This window comes from Notothenia rossii (assembly GCF_949606895.1).
Source record: "Notothenia rossii genome assembly, chromosome: 7".
Taxonomy (NCBI): domain Eukaryota; kingdom Metazoa; phylum Chordata; class Actinopteri; order Perciformes; family Nototheniidae; genus Notothenia; species Notothenia rossii.
The window spans coordinates 17,009,905-17,030,256 of record NC_136905.1 but is presented as its reverse complement, the minus strand read 5'-3'; the positions used below and the strand labels follow the sequence as shown (position 1 = coordinate 17,030,256).

Sequence of the window (20,352 nt, the reverse complement as noted above, 5' to 3'; positions counted from 1 at the left end):
ATCTCTCTATTGCTTCACATAAAGTACTGTATGATTTCAACTCAATGCTATTCCATCCTCCTCATGTGCTTTGCCTCCCGTCGCTGTGTCTCTCAGGCGCACAGAGAGGCTGTGTGTGCAGGCTGCAGGTTCAACAGTACTCATAGGCTGAACATGGCTACTGGTCGGACCCGGTAGGCTGCGACACCATAGCAACTCCCCTTGACCCCTCCCTCCCTCGGCATTCGCAGCATCACCCTTTACACTGCACAGTCATATTTGGTCCTCCGGAAATATCCACAGCACGGGTAAGCCAGTCCCTATGCAGCGAGTGTATGGGTGGAGTATAGTTTAAAATACAGTTTTTGAATGTATCGAAAGAGCGCCCGGCTCTGACAGCAGGGCTGGAATCAATGACAGCACCGGGAAAGTTTGTCCTCAAGCTGCCGGGTTGCGCTCTCGGTGTCTCGGACCCTCGGCTCTAAAATGGCTGGCTGTAGGTCCGAGGAAGCTCCGGAGCAAAGGGAAGGATCCGCTCCTCACTGCGACTGTCTGTAAATATTCACGTTTCTCCAATCGGAGCGACGTGTTAGCGGTGGCGTTGTCCCAGGTCCGAGAGCTGTCACACGCATCATAATAATATTGGCATTTCGGACCTATACTGTGCGTAATGGCGTCCTCCACGTAGAGTGCTCCTCGGTTTACCCCCTGACAACAGGCTTGTATTTTTTAATCAAAAAGAATATGATTCTGTGCCAAAGCTACATGAAACGTTGTATTATTTATGTTGCATGTGCATGGTAGAAGTATGAGAGAGGGGAAGGGTTATTTCGCTCACAGCAGTCGGACCCAGCTGTGCTCCGGTGCGTTCCCCTGAATGATCGGCGAACCCTCGGTGAGAAATCCGCTGAGCTATAATTTCGGATCTTGCAAGGTAACCACATATCAGGACAGTGTGATGTTAAAGAGGGAGGAGGGGTCAGATGAGACGCTCATGATTTCGGACTAAGGAGTGAAAGTGCTCAGTCTGATCAGCAGGCTGTTGATAATATCACAAAATCAGTGATTATTGGATTTTGCAAACTTGACCCCAATAATCACTACTGAGACTGAGAGTTTTTTCATCCATCCCAGGATATTGATTTAGTTCTGTTCCTTTGCTACCACGAAATGTGCTTATTGCTATTCTAATTTATCCCATTTTAATTAGTAATATTTTTTTGTTTTTCCTATTTTTAGAAATATAAATGGGTATGCCCCAAAATGGATTCTCAGTTGGCTTCAGTCCTGACCAGTGGCAGCCTGGATGTCCAAAATGGCAGCCAGTGTGCAGAGGGATCAGGGCCAGAGGTGTGTGTGGACCCAAAAGAAATAAAGACCTCCTCCACTGTACCAGGTAACCCCAAGCCATGCCCTGTCAGAGCAGCAGTGACCACCAGGCAGGATGCTCCATCAATCAATGGGAATAAGCCAGAGGTGGGCGGGACTTCTAAGCCAGCCTCTCAGGAAACAAGGAAGAGTGGTGGGTTCAGACATCCAATCACAGTGAAGACTGGAGTGCCTGTGTTGGGCAGCCAACCAATCAGAATCAAAATTGTTGTTCCCCCACGGTGCAAGAGGCAAATCACAAACTCTGCCATCAGCCTTACCAAAGACTTTGCTCGCTCACATTTAAGACGACCTGTTTCTATTTCAGCTGGAGCAGAAAAAAGCAGATGTAAAATCCTGATATCTGCTGTTAAGAATGAAGGAGAAATCAAGGAAGTTATTAATCATGAAACTGAGGAAGCTAAGCCAAAATCATTCCATGACACAGAGGCAGAGAAAGGGGAAAGAATCTGCAAAGAGAGACATGTTTGGGGTGTTAAAATCATTCACGCTGATGGGTCTGAGACTCCCTTAATCTCAAGCTCTGACCCAATTAAAATATTGAGCCTGCAAGGAATAAAAGAAGAAACTACAGAGAGAGAAATTGAGGAAAATATTCCTCTAGTTTTGAAAGAAATTGATTTAAAGTTGTGTAATACGTTAAATGAGGTGGGAACGGAGGAACAGACAGAACCACTGGACCTGAGTCTGCCGAATAAAAGAGAGAGAAGGTGCGAACGCTTCCTGGATGACTCCGGCTGCGAGAGCTCGTTGATCATGGAGGTGGATGAATACGAGGGAGAAGGAGACAGAGACATAGTGGAAGAGGATGAGGATGTTGAGTGCTCTGCGCTTCGTATGGAGGCCACAGATACACTGGACGACTCTCTCCTGTCTCCCTCTTTCTTCTCTTCCTCTGTCTTCACCTCCCTCTCCTCGATAGACACTAAAAACCTCCTTCTCATAGACGACCTGGGAATCCCGTACACGCTCAGTCAGGATGGGCTCAAAGTGCCGCAGGTCGATGCGTCCGAGTCAGAGGATCAGGCAGAGGGAATGGGGTCACCACTATTGGCCACATTAGCGAATCCTAGCCTCAGTCAAAGTGTAAATAATGCACTAAACGCACCTTCTGATCATCTTTACACCTCTCCAGCCCCTGGTTCTCCATCACTAAGTGTCGATCAGACTTCAGAAGTCTTTCCACGTTTGATTACAAACTCGGATCCCTGTAATGCAGCGGAGACAAGCGTTAAATCTGTTCAGGAGGCTAATGCTGTTATATCAATCCCCCCCCAGCCCCTTCAGATCCTCACCAATCCTTCTACTAACGCTCCTATCCTCCTCGTGTCCTCCTCTTCCTCCGCTCAGGTGGGTCTCTCTCTTCCACTTTCAGTTACTCAGACTACCCCCGGTGCTTCCACCCCCATGTTCCTTCTCCTGTCGTCTGTACCCTCTTCCTCTGGTGACCCTACCTCCACCCCTATCGCTGTTCTGGACCCCTACACGGGTCAGTTGTCCCAGATCACCGCGGCCTCAGCCCCCGTCTCGCTACCTTTGCCCTCCGCTCTGCCCATGCTGTCCCACCCGGTCATCAAACTGAGCCCCAACCACCCCCCTGCCATCCTATCAGGAGCGACCAACGTTACCTCTGTCCTCGCCTCCCTCCCTGTCCCTTCTCCCTCTCTTCAAAACGACCGCTTCACCCTTCACTCTCAAATCAGCTCTTCCGATTCCAACCCTGGAAGCGAAGCCATATCCTCTGAAGAAGTCTCAAGTGAAATCCACAAGCCATCAACTTTTACAGCATCCTCTCCTCACCCACAGTCTGCTAGTTTGACCTATGTCCCCTTAGCTCAGCCCAGCTCTGAGGCCCAATCTCCAGCCTCAGAGTCCAGGTTTGACCCCTCTGACCTGCACTCAGAACATTTACCTCTGGACGACCATCTTTACTTCTCCAGCGCTGCTCCTCCCTCCCCTCCCATTGGACCCATTCTCTCCTCTGATAATCTGGACCCCCTCGACCCTCTAGATCCTCTCTCTCCCGAGGGGTCCCAGGACGACATGGGCGCCCGCAGGGTGCTGTACTGCCAGCTGTGCCCGCGGGTCTTCTTTTACCTCTCTGACCTTGAGCGCCACGCCATCACGCACTCGCAGAAGAAGCCTCACGTCTGCCAGCAGTGCGGCAAAGCATTCAAACGCTCCAGCCATCTGCAGGTCAGTAGCAAGCTAATTATGGCAATCATTTAATTAACAGTAACAGCAATAACACCAGATGTCACACATTATTAGTGCAGTGTCTGTAAAACAGGCATTAACTGATTTTAAGCCACTTGGGAGCAGTGGAAATCAGCTGTGAACACAATTCTGAGATTTTATCACTATCAAGTTGATATTTTGGCAAACCGTTGTTTATATACACATCCAGCCGATGACATTAGCATCGATTTGGAATGTTGTTTGTCCCCACCTAAACTAATAAGTCCAGTATTAATTTTCCTTTCAGCTCTGGTATTGGTTTTCACCAACTCCTGAGGGAAATATTTGTCTCTTTAGCTGCTAAATGCTCCACTGGGTTGACCAGCTACTCGCTAATTTGTCTGTCTTTCATTTGGCGCTGAGCAGGTAGTGTGTAGCAGCTGCCTGATGCAAGCTGCTTTGAGAGCAATGAGGATGAACCAGACAGAGTTTAGAGTTTCTAGTTAATTACAAGAACGAGCTGTAAGATGCTACTGAGGAGCTGAGGTGTCAGGTAATACGTTTTAACGGGTTGGTCACAGAAAGTCACCCTCTTATCATGCATAAGTGATCAGGTTGCACTACTAAAGGGACAGTTTACACCAATATCAAATATAAATATTCTTCGTCTTACCTGTAGTGCTATTCATCAATATAGATTGTTTTGTTAGGAGTTGCTGAGAGTTGGAGATGTTGGCCTTAGAGTGGTCTGTCTCCCTCATACCTTCAAAAATATACATGACATTACATAGCATTTAGCTGACGCTCTTATCCAAAGCGACTTACAATAAGTGCAATAAACCATAAAGATTCAAACTAAGGACAAGAACAGTGCTGACATATTTACTTCAAATAAGCAATATCATTGGAAGTGCTGTCGCATAAGTAAAACTCTAAAGTGCGTTTTTTTATTTAGGCATAAGTGAAACAGGTGGGTCTTCAGTTTGCGGCATACATTTGAAAAACTCACAACTTGGCTTCTCAGGATGATCCACACACCTTGTTGTGAGCAGTTTCATGTAGGGACTATTTTTCTTTTAGAGAGTGGCGTTCATCTTCTTATGGGCGATGTGCTTGTGAGAGTGCGAGACGTAAACAATAATGGCATCCTTGTTTATGCACGCTTTCCTCTGCAAGGTGATAAAGTACAAAATAAATTAGTTCTGTAATGAAAGTGCTCATAACAAGATCTGCTGATTATCTTGATGAAGCAAATCATGATTTCTTGACAAAGATATTTTCTGTCGAGTTTTTCCAATGTAGTTATTTGGCACTCTTATCTCCACTAGTGAGGTACAATTGTGTTCCATAATATTGGTGAGAAATCAGAGGTTTCTACTGGCCATTATCTCAAACTCACACCAAAACACGATAAATACCACTGTACGAGGAAGGTGGTAGAGGTGAACTGTCCCTTTTTGGTAAAACAATCCTGATTATAGGTGCATTAGTAAAAGTGTTGAGTGATGGTTTCACCGATTCTGCATCAAATGTGTTTTTATTTCCCTCAACAGAGACACAAGCACATCCACACAGGCCAGAGGAACTTTGTGTGCCCGATCTGCTCAAAACGTTTCAGGGAGGCCGGCGAGCTGCAGCGCCACCAGAGGGTCCACACCGGAGAGAAGCCCTACCAGTGCCAGCTCTGCCACACACGCTTTGCCGAGCGCAACACACTGCGCCGACACACCAAGCGCAAACACCCCTATCACCAAGTCGCCATGGAAATGCTGAACGAGAGAAGGGACAGAGGAGATGTAGGAGGAGGAGTGCAGGAGGAAGAGGAGAGCGCTGAATGGTATAGCTCCACTGTGTCTATTTTAGATAACTCAGAGTCAGAGACGGAAACTTAAGAGTTTTCTGCAGACTCCAAAAACAAGGGAAGGAGGAAGAGGGGGATCATATGTAACATTGCTTAAACACTTAACTTTCCTTTCAAAAATAGAGCACTTGCAATATCTATTTTAATGTTGTTTTAATTTATTTATATGAATGTGTATTATTTCCATTCCACTTAGTGGTAAAACTTCGGCTTTCAAAGTCATAAATGATTTTGATATTAGCTTTCCTGTAGAGAAACAGTGAAATACATTTATATGTAAATGAAAGGGGAAGATTATGCCTAAAATCATGTTTTTTAAGAGTATAGAATATTGATTCGATTGCTACCATGCCCCCAGGATGACTTATTTGCTCTATACGGTCCTCTGCTCCCGTTGTGTAAATAGAGATTCATATTTGTAAGAGCTGCACTTCTGCACTACTCTATGTGAAAGATGTAATCTATCTTTCTCACCGTCAGAGACACTGTGAGTCATTTGCACTTATTTTATTTCAATATTAACCTTTTTTACATTGTGGAGGAAAATGCCATGTTATCTTGTGTTGCACCTGTCTATTTGACTTATTTGATTCATGTGAGAGTTTGACCAAATGTTTTTGAGCTATTATAACACTTTACTCACATTTTCTGTTTATTGTAAATTATGTTAATTTATTTAAATTAAATTTCGTCAACTGTAATTACATGTTGCCCTATCTTCTTTTTCAGTGTTCCACCAAGTTAGTGTCTTTAAAGAATTGAAGTGTTGGATGTGGCCTTTTATGATAATCACATTTAACTCTCCTTGCTAATGAACACATCTCTGCTCTAATTTAAGCTGATCCTCTGATTTGATTTTCATCTCTTCATTAATCACCAAAATGTGACCAGACATTACATGGATCTTTATGAAAAAAAAAGAAGATACCTGATATATATCGTCTGGACCGCCTCCAGGGAGTAATTGAGAGTCCGTCCTCTGTTTTTTTGCACACTCTCAATTTTCTGCTCCATTTAAGCGACGGAGCCTAACAGAGCTCGGCTCAAGATAAGTTATTAAATACTGTATCGCTCAAATGACCTGACTGGGTCCTTGTGGCCGACCCATTCCTCATTCTTACGCTTGCCTCTATGCGAATAGAGATGCCCTAGCATGCTGAAAGGTCTGCGCTAAGCTCCATTGTATCTGAGTTTAGGAAACTCACTTTAGAGGGTCAGTGGAAGGAGAGGTGTGAGCAAAGGTTAACCAAGCAGATAGTGAAGAACGTGCTGCTGGTGTTGAGGATTGTGCCCTGTTCAAACTGCAGGCGTCCAGATGTTTAATGCATATTTTAATTTCACTATTTTATCTTATCTTTAAATACCTTTTACGTTAATATATAACTTCCAAGTCATAGATGGAATCTTTCCTGTTCTAAAAAAGATTGTAACTCTTTAGTCGCTGAGAGGTTCAGTTCTGGCCTGGTTGGCTTAGACTGACGCTCTAACAAAAAATATGTTGAACAATGACATCTTAATTGAATGAAAAAGGTCAACCTGTTTACATATGCAGAAAAGGTTTAGTGAGAATAATCGCAGCTATCAAAAAGACCCTCTTTTCCACACACCTCACGCAGGAGAACAGGTGATCATTTTGACTACGAGTCCCGCCCTATTTCATGACATTCAACTTAACCAACCCATTGCGACTACACAATAATAAATTATTACAAACATGACCAACACAAAAATTCAAACCGTGCACATTTTACATCAAAATACATCTCTTTTTGATTGAATCCATGGCTCGAACAATTATAAGAAAAGCAATTGTATACAATTACCATTTCCAGCTGTCCTTTCCATTTATAGCCAAGCAGCTGCTCATTTAAGGGATCAGTTTACATGTGTTTAAGTTTGTCTTAAAATAATACTCACATAGTCATTTGTATAGTTTGAACTTATTGGCTGTTGTAGTGGTTCCTCTTGTCTCCACTGGCTGTAAAATGCTCACATCACAATGCAATTTCCATGTAAGAGATGGAAGGACAAAATATGTGGTCTAGTTCAGCTGAAATTGATACAGTCTTCAACAGTTTGAGATTAATAACAAGGGGGCAACTGGAATTGCATTGTTTTTGGCATTACATGTCCACCAACTTTAACTTCTTAGACCCCACATACCTTCGGCGGGTCCGAAACCACAACATCTGCAAGCAACAGTGTCAGAGGGCTTCTTAAGATTGAATAAACTACGAATGTTTCATATCCATGTAACGGGAAGAAACTCAGCTAACTGATGATTTTTTTTTTTTTTGCAAAAGAACAAACAAGGCTGACGCTGAGCCTCTGAATTAGCCCTGTGCGAAAAAATCTTAACGCCGTTAGCACAGAACTCTAGCTATAGCCTACCGATCGATATACTTATTGGATCCGCACAAACAAGCTTGGATAACATCCCGAGAGTCCGCAGATTATAGAAATATAAGGATCATCACTGAGCGATCAGAACTCGTGACAGGGGAAGCAAATACAGACAACACACGACGTAGCTTTAGGTAGCAAAACACGGAGATATGCTCACTTTAGCTGTTATTCTAATCAAAAGTCGTGTTCAATGGCATTAAAACGAGAACAAACGTGGTTGAAGGTTAATCCATAGGTTAATCCAATGTGTCTGTCACTTTGAACAAATATTGATAATCCATAATTGAATTTTTATGCAAAAATCGGAGAAAATTAGAGAACCGCAGTGACGCGTCGTAAAACCCGGAAGTAAACTTCTTCCGTTTCCTTTGCGAAAAACCAATGCAAATTCTCCATAGGATTTTGGAAAATAACTCGAAATAAGGTCTGTGGTTGACACACATTTAAGAGAGGGATCACGTTTTGTTCAGCCGGATAATCTCCACATGTCAACCCTACTTTTATAATTTTTGAATCATAAATCTAGTCGCCAAAAGCGAAATGCTAACGTTATGCTATAAACGAACTACAAGCCAGTACAGCAGCAGGGTCGCATGACTTCAACGTCACGCCAATTTAAGATTGTTTCAACTGACTTGCACTGAAACTGCACTTTAAACACTTTAAATATATTAACATTTTAAACTGTATACCCCGGTTATCTAGGCCCGTTTTGTTTAATGTATACCACGTTTATCTAGGCCCTTTTTATTTTATGTATACATGTCACACTGTGGGAAACGATATTTCGACATTTCTGGATGTATAACACATGTAGAATTTTTGACAATAAAGCTGAATTTGACTTTCGCGTGCTAGCATATTTTAACAAAGCTTTTCATTTTAGCCACGCTGAATTTAACTAGAAGTCATGGCTGTGTCAATTACCAGTCTGATATCGTTTTACAAAGATGACAAGAAGAGTGTAGATAGAGGAGAGAACCACTACAAGTCAGGACACGTTACAGTGCAGCCTAGATGAAGGTGTGCTTACCGGTGTTGTCAGGGCTAGCATGAGGGACAAGGTTTATAGTTTCGGTGAGTAGTGATAGCAAGAGTACCGTTAACCTAGAGTTAATTTATTTACATGAATTCCCATCAACAAATCAATTGTATGTGTCACATGAAATCTTTATTAGGCAAGGCAAGGCAAGTTTATTTATATAGCACTTTTCAACACAAGGCAATTCAAAGTGCTTTACAAAAAATGAAAGACATTAAGAAAATGGCATTTAAAATGAGTCATTAAAAAGAAAAGCTAATAAAAGAAACATTAAAAGAAAAAATACATGGATAAAAGTTACAGTGCAGTCTAAGATATGAATAGTTCAATTAAAAGCAGCGACAAAAAGAAAAGTATTCAGCCTGGATTTAAAAGTAGTCAGAGTTTCAGCGGACCTGCAGGTTTCTGGGAGTTTGTTCCAGATATTTGGAGCATAATAACTGAACGCTGCTTTACCATGTTTAGTTCTGACTCTGGGGACAGAAAGCTGACCAGTCCCTGAAGACCTGAGAGATCTGGATGGTTAATCATTTAGCAGGTCAGAAATGCATTTTGGTCCTAAACCATTCAGTGCTTTATAAACAGCAGCAGTATTTTGAAATCTATTCTTTGACACACAGGAAGCCAGTGTAAAGACTTCAGAACTAGAGCGATGTGATCCACTTTCTTAGTGTTGGTAAGGACTCGAGCAGCAGTGTTCTGAATCAGCTGCAGGTTTCTAATAGATTTTTTTGTGAGACCTGTGAAGACACCATTGCAGTAGTCCAGTCTACTGAAGATAAAAGCATGGACAAGCTTTTCCAAATCCTGCTGTGACATTAGTCTTTTAATCCTAGATATATTCTTTAGGTGATAGTAAGCTGATTTAGTAACTGTTTTAATGTGACTGTTGAAACCAATAACTAATTTAACCCGCCGACAAGAGAGCCCACCTCCGAAGATCGTGACTGGCTGAGGGACAGACTCGGGGGCAGGTTCTCAGGAATTTCTTGGCTTCTCTCCCCCGAGCCAGAAGAGGAACACTACAGCTTGGAAACACTTACTGTTCCTGAAATGATCAAATCTGTTGGGCATCAGGGACCTGAGGCAATTGTGGCAAGCATGGCATTGTCTGAAGAGCAACAGAGGGCAATTCAGGTGGCTACCACTGGTCAGCGAACCAACCCAAACTGGCATTTGTTCAGGAAAGGAAGGTTGACTGCCAGCAACTTTGGAGCTGTCCTCAGGTCAAAGCGTGTGACTGCTTCCTTTATTGCCAGGGTGCTAGGGCAACAACAGGCCCTTGATGGTGTTTTGTCTGTACAGTGGGGGACTATGAATGAATGTGAGGGCGTCAGGGCATTCACCACTGCAACTCAGATGCAGGTCCATGAGTCAGATTTGTGGCTCTCCCTATCAGGATTGTTGGGGGCATCTCCAGATGGTCTGGTAGGGTCTTCCGCTGTGCTGAAGGTAAAGTGTCCCTACGGAACCAGGGAAATGACAATGAGTGAAGCATTGCAAATCAAGGGCTTCTTTGTCAGTAAGGAAGGAGAAACATTCAGCCTGCGTGAGGAACATCCTTACTGGCACCAAGTGCAAGGTCAGCTTCACCTCACTGCAAGGAAGAAGAAATAAAAACATTTTGAATTGTTTTTAATTTACATTTACTCGCCTTTGCAATGTTGTGGTTGTTAGAGTGTTAGGTTTCCTGTCAGCTCGTCTGTTGGGAAGATATAAAATATTAGTTTCATGGAAGTCACACCGTCACATATACTGTAAGAGCATTAAGACATACAGTACATAGGCTAAAACAAAACATCTAAAGATATAACCTTGCACTTTGATAAGTCTCGTGAACATTTTCACTATTTTGACATTTTTATAGATGAAAATTGAACTAAAGAAATAAATGGTAGATTAATCCATATTGAAAATAGGTGTCAGCTGCTACACTAATTATAATAGTTATATTTCTTAATTAATTAAGATAAGATATTACTGTATTGATCCCAATTTGGGAAATGTTTGTGTTGCAGCAGCATAACAAGAAAAATAAAACATAAGTTATTATATATACAAAATTATGTGAGGGATGGAATATTAAATTGAATATAAATGTAAAATGTACATGTGATTTTACGTCCAAGAGAAGCTACGGAGCAGAGTTCTCTGCCAGGAAGAGGTGATTTGTTATTAGTTCAATATGTCAAACTGATTTCCCTGACTACAATCTTTAGTTACATGGTGAAACGTTATGCTGCTTGTACTAATAAGACTTATCATATAAGCCACACAGGTTTTAATTGGATGTATTCATTATCTTTACTTATGTTGCGGTCTTTTCACTAGCGCCATCTCTATAACGGCGATACAGTCATTACCCATTATTTACATTTCACCGTGACATGGACAAAAATGTAACGTCAGCTTACCTCATGGCACGAATCCAGACTCTCCTTTGGAAAACATTGGCCGGGAAACGATAGAACAAGCACGTTTCATGCAAAGACCTGTGGCTGCAACCCGTTGCAAAGCAACAAACCATTGCGTAGCTAGCGTTAGCCAACGAAAACGAACTGCCGAGTAAAATTGGAAAACACTGGTAATTAATTATTCTATCATTTGTAAAAAATACGGTGTTAAAAACGACAATTTCAAAAATACAGATTCTAATGGTCAGATATAGATATACAGAGACTAAAGATAGGCAGGAGGTACTTGCTTTCAAGCAGAACACAGGGGAAAACAAACTTAGCGGGAGTGTGTAGATGTTCGGCATAATGACGTACAACGGCCTCGACCATTTCTGTAGTCCTATTCAGCCATTCGGTAACAACCATCGTTTTTCAGCCACGTAAACTCCTCAAAAATCCCCAGTGGGGTCACTGCTGATGTATTTAATGTCGTAGAACAAAAAGTGATTTACCTCTTAAATTTGTGTCAACCACAGCCACATTAGCATATTTTCTACTTAATGCTATTTGCACAAATGGTTAACATTGAACATTAAAATATCAGGCAGTTCAGGGAGAGTCGAAGGAAGGAAGGCAGGCAGCTTTGCATGACATTCTTCTGGACGTGTTTCATTGTGATGATAGTGAGAGTGAGTCAATCTGTTTGTTGGAAAGACAGTAGTTGAGTGATTACTGAGAGAAAATGATTAAAATAGATAATTATTCAGTGTTGTTACTTTAAAGTGTTGTTACTGACCTTTTTCTCTTTTATTTTCTTTACCTCACCTGTAACTGCTGAGACCCTTAGGAACATGCACACTGGACTGACCTGCTCTGGCAACCTGATTTCCACTGTACGTAATAGTATTTGGTTATGGTATATTATTTATATACATCCAAGGCACAATGCACCCCTCAGAGACACACATGTATTGAGTGTGATATTTTGCATTGGTCATGTGAAATCATCTTTACATACTAGAAAACTGTAGGAGCGGCAACTTGTTTTGAAATTGAATTTTTAATATCCGATAATAAAGTTGATCTGTTTTCTTTATTCTTCTCTCTTCCCAGCTCCATCCATCACCATTCTCTGTTCCTGCAGGTCCTGCTTGCTCATCAATATTCATATTTTTTTACACAATTACAAATAAAGTCAATGTATTGTATGACACAAAGTTGTGCTTCATTCTGAGTCAATAATAAATTCATTCTGCCTTCAACTGCAAAATTATTGTGGACTGCACCGACATCCATGTAGCTGCTCCCCAGTAAGATGAACCAAGCAAAGTTGACATACTCAACATACATCTGTGCTCTTAAGTTTACATGAAGAATTTGTGAAATATTGGTAATAACAGGTTTAAATGATTATTAGTAATTCATTATATAATTGAGCAGACAGGGAGCCAGACGAGAAAAGCAGAATATGCAGCTGCCATTTTCCACATGGAAAAGAGAAAGGGCCAAGTGTATTTGAGTGGACAAAAGAGAAATCCCAAATACGAAAAATAAAATTATACAATTGACAGATATTTATACAAATATATATCCTATATACACCATGTATAATGATGGTGTATGATGTAGAAGGAAGTGTGGTAGATAACAAGTAAATATAGAGTTACATACAGATCCATGTTACAGCAAAAGATGAAATAACTAAGAAGCACGCAGTATAATAATAATTACACGCAACAATTAAATAACTGCTCAGCATCTCCACCACAATTCCGATCTGCTGTGGCCTGTTTTCCTCCCCTCTGCATAACACCCCATCACACATACGAAACACAACGCAGAGTCCGAGGGTGTTAAGAGTATGTTTATTTAAATGTCCTCCTCTCTACTGGCCAACACAGGGAGCATATGCTGGGTGTAGAATTGTTCCAGAAGGAGGAGATTTCCATGCCATGCGTCTGGGGATGGGGATGATGATCGCCTCCTTTGTGGTCCACAGTAGCAGAGACTCCGGTCTGTGATGTGCAGCTGTTATATAATATACAATACATTTTTGAAAAACATTTGATCAACAAAAAAGGATTTGGTCAGGATCTAGAGTCAGTGTGTAGTTTATTAATTAATCAATGCTCTCTACATGAGGAAAACACATACCAGTGTACCAGAGGGAGTCACACACAGCTGTGCCTAGATAACCAAACAAATTGACAACAGGGATGCAAACTCATCAGGTATGAAAAAGGTGACAAGGATCCGAGCCCCCTGACCCCACAGAATATCGGCTTTAAAATTAGGAATAACAGAGGATTTTAGCAGTCAGAACAACTAAAGCAGCAGTGTTAATAATAACAGAAACGCCATAGAGTCACATCTAATAGAAATATATAAAAAGCATTTATTTTAATTGTGTAGCAGTCAGTTTATAATTTTGGCAGCACTGTTGAGCATTTTGAAAATGTATTTTCATGCCTCTGTGCAAGGCTTAGTCTTTCTATCTTTATAGCCACTGGTGTAAAGTAACTAAGTTCATAAACTCAACAAGTACTATAATTGGGCACAATTTTGAGATACTTGTACTTGTACTTGACTTAAGTATTTCAATGTTTTGCTACTTTGTACTTCTACTACACTACAGTTCAGAGGTAAATGGTGTACTTTTACTCCACTACATGTATTTAATCCCTTTAGTTACTTTACAGATGTGGATGAATGATGTGAAATATAATCAAGTGCTAAATCAGACTTTAGTTCCACCTGGAGTAAATCCACAAGCTACCCTGCAGTATACAAAGTCATTCAAACTAGCTGCCGTTACCAGCTTTGATAACACTTTAATGATCAATCATTATAAAACATATCATATCTATTATTCTGAAATGGACCAATCTGCACAATGACTACTTTTACTGTCGCTACTTTCACTATATTTTGATCATAATACTTTTCTAATTTTACTTGAGGAACATTTGGAATGCAGGACTTTTACTGTAACAGAGTATTCCTACACTCTGGTACTTCTACTTTTACTCAAGTACAAGATCTGAGTACTTCTACTTTTACTCAAGTAGCCTACAAGATCTGAGTAGGCTACTTCTACTTTTACTCAAGTACAATAACTGAGTACTTCTACTTTTAATCAAGTACAATATGTATACTTATACCACCTCTGTTTATAGCCTATGAAAAAAACGATTAGAAAACGAAGGCTAAAGCTAACGTTAGCAGATAGTGACAATGTATGCTAGTTAGCTAGCTCAACCATAATATTGCGACGAGAAAAAAAAACTTTTCAGTGCACATCACGCTCTGCCGCTCCGACAGGGAGCTCTACTCTGAACACCTGAACGGCCCGTTCTAACAGCTGTTCACCAGCGGTCCAGTCCTGTGCCACAGTGACTCCGGACGCACAGTTAATATTAACGAACGTAGGTAATGTAGCTGCTGAAGCTAGACCATCATTGCCGAGCAGCAGAGGCTTATTATACATCATTAGCAGAGCCGACAGGCAGGAAGACTCGAGCACACAGCTCGCGCTTCATTATAATATATAAAAAAAGCTCGCGGCCGCACATTAATCCGGGTCCCAGACCCCCTCCCATACCCCAAAATATTTTTATTGCAGATCTACATGAATCACACAAACGACCTATTTTGGATTCAAAACGGAGAATTTCGCCGAAAGGTGACAAGTTTGCCTGGACAAGATAACCAAAATCCTTGAATCTACACACAGCAAATAAACTCAAATGACACAACGAGATCACACATATAGTCGATATAAAACTGGCCGCTTCAATCTGAAGAGCAACTAAAACAAAACACGGGAGTGTATCTTGTTCTTGTGAACACTAATGTTATCCACAGCATACACAGACACCACGAAGTTCTTAAGGAGAAAACTAGTTGCTAAAACAAAACACGTTAGTGTACCTTGTTAGCTAGCTGACATTAACCTTAAACATTGCACTCATATTATTCATTGAAACCTTGTAAAGCCGGTCCCGCATGCTGGCTCTTACAGAACCGCTCCCTTTCGTGTATGTACAGCTCTCAACATGCCCAGACTTGTAGTGATTTTCACCTCGTTTTATACTTTTTCGCCTCATTCTGAAAGAAAACAGGTGAAATGTACTAACGTGACAGCTATCTTTGTGATGGTGACGCGTATTGTGCGAGACCAGAGACCTGTAGTTCACTGAGCGGTTTCACACAAAATAAATTGTAACTTCACAGTTTTACGACACATTTTTATTTTTTTGACTTGCAAAATGTTCTTTTAATTTGACAAATATCATATGTGTCATTCGTGGCACAATTCAAACGGGATCGAAAGATGACTTTTCTCTCTCCATTGACGTCAATGTATAATTTTCTGCTTCCGGGGTCCCATGGGTCGGAAGTAGATGGGCGGGACTTCGCCTCTCTATAGCCATGGTGTGTTGCAGCTCCGGTTTTGGCTAAGCGCCACTCTCACTCCTTATTTGGTAACCTGTGTGTGTGTGTGTGTGTGTGTGTGTGTGTGTGTGTGTGTGTGTGTGTGTGTGTGTGTGTGTGTGTGGAACTTTCCCTCGATTCCATTGGCTCTAGCGGTTAAAAAGAGATGTCAATCATCAAAATCGACCAATGGGTTCCAGAGGGGGAGTTTTTGTTTGTTGCTAAACCTCTCTAAAAAGGTCAAATGTCACTTGTTTTGCATCAATCTTGATACAGGGTACTTATTATATGTTGTACTTTGGATTCATAAAGCTTTTAGTCTACTATCCCAGCATCCAAGGGAGGTTTCACTATAAGTAAAAAAGAATTTTTGGACGGACACTATAATTTACAGTTTTTTATGTTCAATCTGAATTTTCTGTAAAATAAAAAACATCTATATTGATTCTGACTCTTCTACATCCAACTCACAGGTTTATCATTACTTTGAGAAAAAAGATTATTAATTTTCCCCTTTTAGAAGTGTAGTTATGGTCATTTTGTTCTGGAAATGTCATTTTCGAGCCTGAGACCTGAAAAACAGTCTTGGGGTCTGATACCCAACAAAACACAACAAAACAAGGAGGGTTTTGTACCAAAAACAGCTAAACTTCAGATTACTCTTTACCCAGAAAAGGTACTGTTGTGTCGCCCATCTCTTCCACTGTAGACGAGTAATAATTGAACACTTCAGGGCCACTATAAAGACGGGAAGTTATTTCAGCAAGAAATATATTTGTCGACGTACGAGTCATATTTTTTGTTAAAAAACGACTTGGTTCTCTCTGTCATTACGCCAGGGGTACAAATAAATGACCAGACCTGCTTTATGGTGTAATTTGATTTATAGAATTGTTGCATCAGTTTTAATAATATACCGGAGTCAATGTTAGTTTTTGCAAACTTTCTTTGTTAAGTATCTTTCAAACTGTCTCTATACAACATTTATGCTATCTTTTCTTTCCAGCACACACTCAACTAGAGGTCTAACTTATCATTCTGTCACTATAATAAACTATAAAGCTGCCAGAAACTCAAAAGACTGTATAAATAAAAATGACAGAGATGGCTATACAAATTGGATTCAAATTCAAGGGTATAATAAAATATTGTTTCACTTTTTCTGAACACAAATACAGCAGATGATATGTAAGAAGCAAAACTAAATTACATGTAATATAGTTTTGTGAAAATACGGCAGTCTTTTTACATGCAAGTGAGTATATGTATCCATATTTGGGAAATTATGAAAACAAGGGATTGCACTCGAGGCATATTTCAAATAAAATTGAAAATGAACATAAATATACACATATCAACTGAAAATAACAAACATAAACAGTTAACGTATAAATATTAACAGTGAAAGATATCAATCTCATATATCAATAAGGTAAAAGGTTATTTAGCCAATAAATAAACATTTTATTTTGCATGATGAAATCTTAAGATATCCGTATTTTGTACCCAGTACCCTCAATTTTGAGTTGACTCTTATTTTCTTATTCACACTTACAGTATGCCCCTTCTCATCTCTTCTATAAAAGATGAGGCCCTTACTAGCCTTTTTATTGTAGAGGCTCATTGAAGTGCTAAGTTCATATTGTTAAGGTCACTCCGAGGTTCCAGCCGTTGAATCAGCTCTGTTCTGTCAGTAACACAAAACAGACCCGGTCCCCTAATTGACACCACTGGGCTGTTACACTGCTGAGCCTACAAGGTCCTCAGAGCGTGATGATGATGAATATTCAACCGGAGCAGTGTCGGATCAGCAGGAAATGTGTGTGTATAGTAGAGTGTGTGTGTGTGTGTGTGTGTGTGTGTGTGTGTGTGTGTGTGTGTGTGTGTGTGTGTGTGTGTGTGTGTGCGTGCGTGTGCGTGTGCGTGTGCGTGTGCGTGTGCGTGTGTGTGTGTGTGTGTGTGTGTGTGTGTGTGTGTGTAGGGTTGGTAGGCGTCCAGATTGCACACAGCTTCAAAGTGCAGTGACAGACAGAGGGATGATGGACAGAGTGCAGACAAATATTTGTGTGGTCTGTTTGTGTGTGTGTGTGTGTGTGTGTGTGTGTGTGTGTGTGTTCGTGTGTGTGTGTTCGTGTGTGTGTGTGTGTGTGTGTGTGTGTGTGTGTGTGTGTGTGTGTGTGTGTGTGTGTGTGTGTGTGTGTGCGTGAAGTGGAGCGGGCAGCAGGGCCTCAGAGTGGCACGAGGCACATGGCCAAGTGATTGAAGTGATAAAGGTAGAGGAGCAGAGGAGAGCAGCTGATGAACGACCAGGCAGCAGACGTGATGGAGTGTGTTGGACTGCTGTGTTTCAGCTTTATACTCTCTGTGATACATCCTGCACCTTGATATGTTTGTTGTATATCCATTCTGTTGCATCACACACGTCCCATTATTGTGTAGGCCAAGATGATGGAAAGCTAAACTAACCATGACTTTCTTCTTCTTTATTGTCATTACACAGCTCAGCCATGGGAGGGCACACTCACACTTGTGATGTTCTGCATGTACTGCCACCTTCCCTATGCTGGCTCTCAGCTCTCTCAAATGGTGGAGGGATACTTATACGAAGGTGAAAGGCAGAAGACAGTGAGCCTGGGGAGAGCTGGATCTACATTCAAACTCTGCAGTTTCAGCAGCAAAGGAGGCAGGTTTGACATAAATATGAAATTGCCCATGAATGTATTTTTAATCCAAGCGTTATGATGCTTCTCAGTCTGTGTGTTGCATGTGAAGGCAGAGCCCTGCACACAAAAAAATTAGTCGAGAATTAAACTGAGAAATATGATATTTCACAAGGGAAAGGTTAGCAGCTTGCAAGCCTCTTCGCCCACCAGACACAGTGCAGGATTAACACTATGGAGTGTATGTAAGTGTGTGTAAGAGAGAAAGTGGTCGAGAGGAAGGGAGGGAGGGAGAGAGAAGGAGGGCAACAGGTGTTAATCAGAGAGGGAGACCAGGCTGTAGACGAGAGGGTGTGGCTGGGCAGGAGAACCAGAGGAATAAGCAATTACATCACCTTTCCCTCAATAATGTGCCATGCTGTCAGTGCAGTCATTGTTTATATAAGTGTGTGTGTGTGTTTTTGAAATGCTTTTACAGGGCATGAGAGGAAAAGCAGTCAAAGGTGAGATTCGATAATGACGAAAGAAGCAGACATTCTGTGCAAAAAGAGCTGTCAGTCTATAACCTCGTATTAAATGAAGGTTCCCATTCACTTTGTGATCCATTAGTTGTTCCATTTTGTTCCATGGCAACCGTAATTGGCCAATGTGTTGCTATCTCTGCTCCGTGTTCTCCGATTAGTGGATCTCCACGTCATTTTCTCTTTCCTTTCACATCTGATGGAATGAGAGCAACCCATTCCCATGATGTATACCTGTGTTGACCCCAGCTCTCTTCCTGTCCCCTCAGTAAAGGCTTCCCCCGGTGTTGCACCCTCCCTGCCTCTCCAACTTTTGCTGTCTCCTCACCCTCTCTACCTCCCCCCTCTGTTTCCCCCTCCCAACGACCTGCTGAACCAGCACACACCGGCCTGTCTGTCAAATCGACAGAACAGGTGCTCCAGCAACGACCTCACGTCCCCCACTTTTCCCCCTCTGCAGCCCTAAGGCTCATTCACACACACACACACACACACACACACACACACACACACACACACACACACACACACACACACACACACACACACACACACACACACACACACACACACACACACACACACACACACACACACACACACACACACATACACACACACACACACACACACACACACACACGCACACACACACACACTCACACACACACACACACACACACACACACACACACACACACACACACACACACACACACACACACACACACACACACACACGTAGAGAGCACGCACACACTGGCAAACACTCTCCTGCAAGTTGCTTTGAAGCTTTGAGGTTAAACTCGAGTGATTTCGCTTGGCACCAGCGCGATACTGTAAAGTATATGCTGACGGACACTGACTTACTGACCTGTGACTCTCAGTCGTGTCATACACATTCACTCACACACACACACACACACACACACACACACACACACACACACACACACACACACACACACACACACACACACACACACACACACACACACACACACACACACACACACACACACACACACACACACACACACACGCAAGTGTAGTTGCACGCAAACACTACTAAATCACTTAAAGAGGGTGACCCAAAGGTGTCTTGACAGGAGCATATGAGCCTGCAGTGCTGCTGCAGTACATGATTTGATGTGAGTCCAAAACACTCCCGGGCTTTTCTCGCTGACTGTAATAAAGCGTCTCTTTATTCTGCCTTCACTTTTCTATCCATCACATTATGTGGCAATTCAGCTCCTAACATTGCTGGACTAACTTCACCAGTGAGTCTACTTTTCTTTAAAGTCACGTACAAACAAACACAAACATGCTTATTGTCTTTGATTCTCCACCTGAATCAATCAGTCAGCATATGTCAGGGGGGAGTGAATTGCTGCTATACGAGAGGGGAGGGGGGGAGACGAGGCCATGGAGGGGGAGGGGGAAAGTTTGACAGTCGCTCACAGTTGGCACCAAGGATCCAGGATGC

General features: G+C 41.8%; 1 protein-coding gene across 4 annotated transcripts; it reads left to right on the top strand.

Moving 5' to 3' along the window:
- Positions 1-135: 135 nt before the first annotated feature.
- Positions 136-6,108, top strand: LOC307046983 (uncharacterized protein). 4 transcript variants are annotated; one of them, XM_079693669.1, is made up of 3 exons: positions 136-287; positions 1,219-3,564; positions 5,100-6,108. In XM_079693669.1, exons 2-3 carry the CDS (start codon positions 1,243-1,245, stop codon positions 5,436-5,438), a joined length of 2,661 nt encoding a protein of 886 aa, XP_079549795.1. In that variant the 5' UTR covers positions 136-287; positions 1,219-1,242; the 3' UTR covers positions 5,439-6,108. The 4 variants fall into 4 exon arrangements, with proteins under 4 accessions (XP_079549795.1, XP_079549796.1, XP_079549794.1 ...); XM_079693670.1 differs by lacking the exon at positions 136-287 and adding an exon at positions 298-589; XM_079693668.1 differs by lacking the exon at positions 136-287 and adding an exon at positions 298-874.
- The last annotated feature ends 14,244 nt before the right edge of the window (positions 6,109-20,352 follow it).

Excerpts from the sequence above, each read along its gene's own strand:
- LOC307046983 (XM_079693667.1), top strand. The coding sequence starts at position 857 with ATGATCGGCGAACCCTCGGTGAGAAATCCGCTGAGCTATAATTTCGGA. Across the intron at positions 914-1,218 it reads ATAATTTCGGATCTTGCAAG|AAATATAAATGGGTATGCCC; the intron begins GTAACCACATAT and ends TCCTATTTTTAG. Across the intron at positions 3,565-5,099 it reads AACGCTCCAGCCATCTGCAG|AGACACAAGCACATCCACAC; the intron begins GTCAGTAGCAAG and ends TTCCCTCAACAG.